Source organism: Ipomoea triloba, chromosome 12 (genome assembly GCF_003576645.1).
Source record: "Ipomoea triloba cultivar NCNSP0323 chromosome 12, ASM357664v1".
In the NCBI taxonomy this organism is placed as follows: Eukaryota; Viridiplantae; Streptophyta; class Magnoliopsida; order Solanales; family Convolvulaceae; genus Ipomoea; species Ipomoea triloba.
The window spans coordinates 19,545,673-19,552,062 of NC_044927.1; the positions used below are offsets into that span (position 1 = coordinate 19,545,673).

A 6,390-nucleotide genomic window follows, 5' to 3' on the forward strand; every position below is an offset into this window, starting at 1 on the left:
TTTTTCATTGTTCCAAAAGAGAATCCCTTCACGACAAAGCTCCAATTTAGAAGCAAGTGGTTGGTTGCATGTACGACTAGACAAACTATGTTATGGGACAAGTGGTAGGACCAAATTACCACATGTATGCAATTATTAGTACGGCCCTTATCATTTTGCTTTCCACACAATCCTATAATTAAGGCACGAGCCCAAATATTCAAAAGAAAATACAAAATCAAAATCACATCTTGTAGTCTTCTCAAACTGCATTATCCTTCCGTCCTTATCAAGTATCGTGTCATCAACATATATTTGGTGTTATCCACACATATCATTTCAAGAATATACTGGGCTTATTTGCGGGATAAATGGAGAGGGGACACAAATAGCAATCATTATTGTATGGACCGTGCAACTGTATAGCCCCGATCCAAAAACACATAAAATATATTATTCTAACTCATACATTATCTTATCCAAGGAATTTCATATTCTACACATATAAAGTACATTATTTTAACACAAAATACATTATTCTAAGAGTTTATTACCGAAATGGTCCCTCGATTATTACAAAATTACCAATTTGGTCCTCGACAATTTTTCTTGCCCAATTAAGTCCTCAGACTTTGAAAAGTTTAACCATTTTGGTCCTCCGTTTATTTTACCGTTTGATATCCGTTAAATCGAGACCAAATTGGTAATTTCATTACAATCAAGGGACCATTCCAGTTAAAATTAATTATTGAAATGGTCCCTTGACTATAACAAAATTACCAATTTAGTCCCGATTTAACGGTTGTTTAACACCAAAATAAACAGAGGACCAATATGGTTAAAATTTTCAAAATCTGAGGACTCAATTGGGCAAGAAAATTTTTCAAGGACCAAATTGATAATTTCGCAATAATCGAGGGACTATTTCAATAATAAACTCTTATTCTAACACATAAAGTACATTATCTTATCGTAGAATATTCATTATTCTAACACACCCGCAAAACAAAAAATTTATTTTACATCAAATTATCAAAACGACATCATTTTGGATCGTGGTACACGTATCCATATAATTTGCCCACGAATAGCCACATTATAAACGGATGAATATGCTTAATTATTATTCGGATCCACCTCTATAGGGAGGGGCCCACATATCTGTGTAATTTGCCCACAAATAGCCACATGATAAACGGATGAATATGCTTAACTATTATTGGGATCCAAACGTCTGTCTTATATTCATAGTCCACACAGCTATGTGGACGATCAACACAATAATTTGCCGTATAATAAGATCGCATTTATGCAATGCAATAATCATTACAAATGATTTAACATCAGGCTGGCATCATGACGTGTTATGTTAAAATTGAATTTTGTTTCTGGTTATCTATGAGCGTACCCGTCAAGATGTTGGTGTCATCTGTAACACTCCCATTCCCAACTTCCAAGTCAAGTGCAGATTTAGCTTGCTCAAGATTGTCTAGGAAGTCCATCACAATGGGGTCGGTCCAGGGAGCTCCGGTTGGGGCGTCAGAACCGGCCACCCATCCAAGATGGCCACCTTGAGGTGTGACTATCAGCAAACAATTTGGGTTTTCCTGGGGGAGCACACGCAGATGATAATATTAGGACATGGAGAGAGACTGACAGAATTTGATATGTCGTGGCTCATCTACTGATAGCATAGAATATAGCACGACCTAGTGCTGTGCATAACAATTCTACTTGAATGCAGAGATTCTCGGTTGGTGTAAATTCAGTGTGTGAGAAAGTTTAGAATTCAATCATATCCCGGACAAAGTCATATCCCCGAATAATAAAATGCTATAGCAGATCAGGAAAAAATAAAATAAAAACCTCAATATCCTTTCGAGGGATTCCTCTTGACGGAGCAATTGGATCATTTGCAGCCTGCAAGCCCAAAGTTAGCATAAGACAAATACTTCAAGAAGATTACATTCACCAGCAAGAGCCATAAAGATGACTATCAGAACGGTTGAATATACAAATGAATCTTTGTTACTCTACTCAGCAATTAAGTATGCAAATACGTGCATTTATTTATTCAGTAGGTGGAAAAGAGATGATGCATTTATGTATTCAGTAGGTGGAAAAGAGAGGATGGTTGGTTTCTCTTGGTACATGTTTATGATGGAACTATGCCATTGCTATTTCACAGGCTATAAAGAGCAACAAGAATTTGAGTTTTAATAAAAAGAAAGGATCATGCCTGGATGCAAAGTAAAGGAGTGCAGACACTTTTAATTGAATCTGAGCTACTTGAGTTTGAATAATAATCATCTGCTGACTTAAATCCAAATGAAACTGCAAGCATAAAAAGAAGCATAAGCATTTCAAGCAGGAAATTTTTTGTATAGGAGACAGCATACAAACCTCTTGTTAGTCCTTCATCAAATTCTTTGACAGTTTTGGCATTAGCAGCTAATGGGATATTATATTCACCTCCAATATCTTCAAATAAAAGAGCATGCCTAAAATGGCAAGAATCCAGTTAAACACGTCAATGTTGATTCATATCAACAGGTATAAAGAAACACCACAAATCTCAGTTACTTTTTGAAAATTTTGCAGAGAGCATTTGCTAGTGCTTTGTCATAAACAATGTTAAAGCCCTTACGGAAGTCTTCATCTGCAATAGGCAAGTTGAAAGGATTGCACAAGGACACAGCACCAGACAGAGGGCAAGAATGAGATTCCTGAAATGACATGAGAAAGTGAAAGAAGACAAAAGTTGGATTCCCAGAGTAGGAACTATAAATGGAATAAATAAATATAATCTGAAGGTCAAATAGTAAGGATATAAATTAACTTTTTAAGTGCAGGAAAAGTTGGGTTTTGTAATGTTTCAGCTATAGAAGATACAACTGAATGACTAATACTAGTTTATCAGTTGATTTATCCATGAATTACCTTAACAGGATGAAAGATCAACTTTAAAGAAAATTTAAATACAAAGTTAAGGCCTAAGGGCAAAACAAACTAAGATACCTGTCCTAGGTATCGAACGAGAATATTTGCTCCAAGAGACCATCCCACAGCATATAAGTTGGCCTTTGGATAGCGACTACCAACATGTGCCACCACTTCATAAATATCACCAAGAAATGAAGCTGAATAAAACTGCATAACATAGACATAAATCAGATGTGTTTAACTTTTTCATCATATGCCGAAAAACAACTCTAATTAAAAATAAAGACACTCCAAATGTAATGATCAACTAAATTTTTTTTTATTTTTTATTTTTTATATAGAAGTGAATATGTGATTCAGTTTAGTATTTAATTGTAGAAGTCCAAGATTAACAATTAGTATGGTGATCAGTATGATTGAAAACAACCTATTGAAAAACTTGAGCATTCTTGAAATGGATTCTCATGTTAGAATGCAGAACAAGATAGAGTAATATTCTGAAAACAAAAAGTTGCACAATTTTATACAGTATGCCTTGTTGATAGGTGAGACTTTTTTTCCTCTGCATTTGCCATCATGTGGTAACAACAATAGAGTGTGCTTTTTCGAAAAAAAAAAACAATAGAGTGTGCCACTAGGCCCTTTATAGTGTTTCACACTAAGCTCTTCAACCTTAATGGATACAATGAAGAAAAACTGTTGTGAAAGACACCCCAAGAAATTACACGATAAAGACCCTCTCTCTTTAGTTCACTCTCAATCTCAGACTTCGGTAATGCTCTCTTCCTCTCAAGTCCACCATAGCCTTGCCATGTTGTCCAAAAAAGAGAAGCAAGATAGTTTATTTTAATCAAGGTATACCATCTTCAATTCATTCTTTCTACAGTGTTTACTTCTAATCCCTAGCACCTTTTTATATATCAAAGTCCCTCCCAAAGTTATTCTTATTTGCCTAAGAGCCTACTTTAGTATCCTTAGGTCTAATACTTGTTTCAAACCTTTATCATTGAGCTTGAAGAGTTTGGGTCATAACTTAACAAAGGGGAATGCACTAATCAATTGTATCAGCACCAGTAAAATTTGTCAACAGAGACAGAGCTTCACTAAGATCTTAAAAGTAGAATGGGAAGGTAAAAAAGAAGGCATCATATGTCTGACAATTCAAGAACTCATGTTTGACAGTGTGGTCTTGCTAATGAAAATGATAACTGATCATTCAACATCTTTCTTTATAAAATAGTACAAGAATAACAAGCATAAGTATCAACTACCCATTGTAGACCACAAAGGGAAGGGCAAAATGCACGACAAACTGAGAAGTGACAAGTATATGACTGATGGAGTAACTGAATTGATAAACATCCTATTCCTTGACTTTCTCCAGATACAGCTTCTTTTCTTCTTCAGTCATGAAAGCAGTAATAGGAAACGATCTTCCAATGCCCATTGGAGTCTTGAAGTAGATTTTCTTTTGAGCTGGATCCTCAATGCTCATTTCAACTATTGGCACCCATATAAGGAGTTGCTTGCTCTTAACACCAGTCATCTTTTTCATCTTAGATTTCTCTACATAGGCAGTCACCTCAGCAGCATAGCTGACAAGGGTTTTAGTCCCTTCAAAGTAATGATCATATGGGGCCTTTTGCTTCATCCACACAAACCCAGTTTCACGAACATACCCACATTCTTCAAGGTCTTTCAGGGGGAGAACACCTTTGGGAAATCCCAACTCATGAAGGAGCTCAACAGAATGGCGGAAGCACTCTTCAGAGCCATAGATAATCTCCGCTCCTGCTCGCTCATCTTCACGTGATTTCTGAACAGTAGCCATTCTACCACAAAAATCTAATCAAAAAGTAGGATTTGAATTGGTGTGGCATTGAAGTGTCACAATGCAGGGTTTAAATATAGAAACTGGGAAGGAAATTTCTGTGGTTGTTGAATGGGAGTTGAGCTGCAATTGTTTGGTTGGAATGGTTGTTCACTTGTTTACCTAACATGTAAATAAGCAAGATTATAACACAGCCTCACCTTCTCCATCTTTCAATCATTGAATTCTCACCATTAAATCTCGGATTTAACCTATAATCCTATTAGCTTACATCAATGTAAAACAAACCGCAGCACCGCACTGAAATGCATCTAGAAATCTTTATCGTTCTCACCGAAACTTTGGAAGGTGGAAAACGCTAAGACCAATTGCAATTCTAAATCGCATTGAGAGAGACTTAATTCACCGATTGCGGCGATATGAATTAAAGAGAAACAAAAATAAAATATCAATTTCTAGCAAAATAGGTATTGACAATTTCTGAGTACCTGAGAAGTGGTGACAGGACTATTTCCACAGCCTCTGCTATTGAAGACCACAACTCGCCAGCCTTTATTTCTAGCTCTCACCAGCATATGCCTAACGTAAGTGTCCTGGCTCCCCCCAGTCAGGCCTGGCTGCAACGTTGCCTTGTTAGCACATTTCTAAACACGGTCCATAGCGTGATTAAGATGACTGACATACCAGTAGAATGAGCACCGGAGAATCCGGCGGCAGGCGGCGGTCGTCTCCAGCAACCCAGTCTAGGGCTACGGAACCATCGTCCTTGGTGCGCAGACACTCTCGCCGAAGTTTGAGGTCGGGGAGGGACCTAAAGAAGGCCGCAAAAATTGTCTCCGCGTGCCGATTCCAACCGATTATAGGGTATGGATGATAGGGATTTTGAAGGGACTTCAATGCGGGGAGGAAAGCATCTCGAGCTCCGCCGACGACTTCCAGTGAGGGGTGAGGAATGAGGTTGTCAGACATTAAGGGCGTTTTGGCTGCGACGGCGGCTGAAGCTGTGCTACAGCTTCTAACAAGGAAAACAGAGGATAATGGCCGGAGAGAGAGGTGACGAAAGGAGGAGGAAACAGGGGCCGCGGCGGAGCCTATGGAGGCTCTAGCCATTTGCAGCTTGAAGATGAATGGTTGAAGCCAGAAGGAAGAAGCAAATAATATCCAAAATAAAATATGCAGTATTTTGGGGTACAACTGTTCAAGGCCAGTTTACTACAGAGAATTTCTGTAATTTTCTCAAGAAAAAAGAATTCAAAAAATTGGAGATAAAAACATGTTTATTAGTAAAGTTTTTCATTTTAGAAGTAGAAAATATTTTCAGCTTTTTAAAAAACTGGGAACTTTTAATAAATATTTTCTAAATGAAAAACACAATCATTTATCACTTCTTTTTTAAAGAATCACTATAACCACATTATTACCATTATCTACTTACATATTTATTCATTATTATGATTATATATTATATTCATTATCATCCTCTTTTATTTATCAGAATCTTTTATCTTTTCTACCCCCATTTACTTATATAAACATAACTTATTTGCTTACATTTAAAGTTACACATTATCACAAATAAAACTTGAACTCTACACTTTAGATTTTGATTGAACTAAATAGATTATCGATTCAAATAT

The 6,390-nt window shown here is 36.7% G+C and overlaps 1 protein-coding gene across 1 annotated transcript; it reads right to left on the reverse strand.

The window, feature by feature from the left end:
* Window positions 1–1,171: 1,171 nt before the first annotated feature.
* Window positions 1,172–5,913, reverse strand: LOC116000105 (embryogenesis-associated protein EMB8). The gene is made up of 8 exons (XM_031240129.1): window positions 5,438–5,913; window positions 5,242–5,370; window positions 2,998–3,129; window positions 2,563–2,705; window positions 2,383–2,480; window positions 2,219–2,313; window positions 1,846–1,899; window positions 1,172–1,586 (listed from the first exon to the last, which is right to left on the reverse strand). The coding sequence occupies exons 1-8, from the start codon at window positions 5,861–5,863 to the stop codon at window positions 1,344–1,346; spliced, it is 1,320 nt and encodes a 439-aa protein (XP_031095989.1). The 5' UTR covers window positions 5,864–5,913; the 3' UTR covers window positions 1,172–1,343.
* Between the last annotated feature and the right edge of the window lie 477 nt (window positions 5,914–6,390).

Excerpts from the sequence above, each read along its gene's own strand:
- LOC116000105 (XM_031240129.1), bottom strand. The coding sequence starts at position 5,863 with ATGGCTAGAGCCTCCATAGGCTCCGCCGCGGCCCCTGTTTCCTCCTCC. Across the intron at positions 5,371-5,437 it reads CTCCGGTGCTCATTCTACTG|CCAGGCCTGACTGGGGGGAG; the intron begins GTATGTCAGTCA and ends GCAACGTTGCAG. Across the intron at positions 2,314-2,382 it reads TGATGAAGGACTAACAAGAG|TTTCATTTGGATTTAAGTCA; the intron begins GTTTGTATGCTG and ends TTATGCTTGCAG.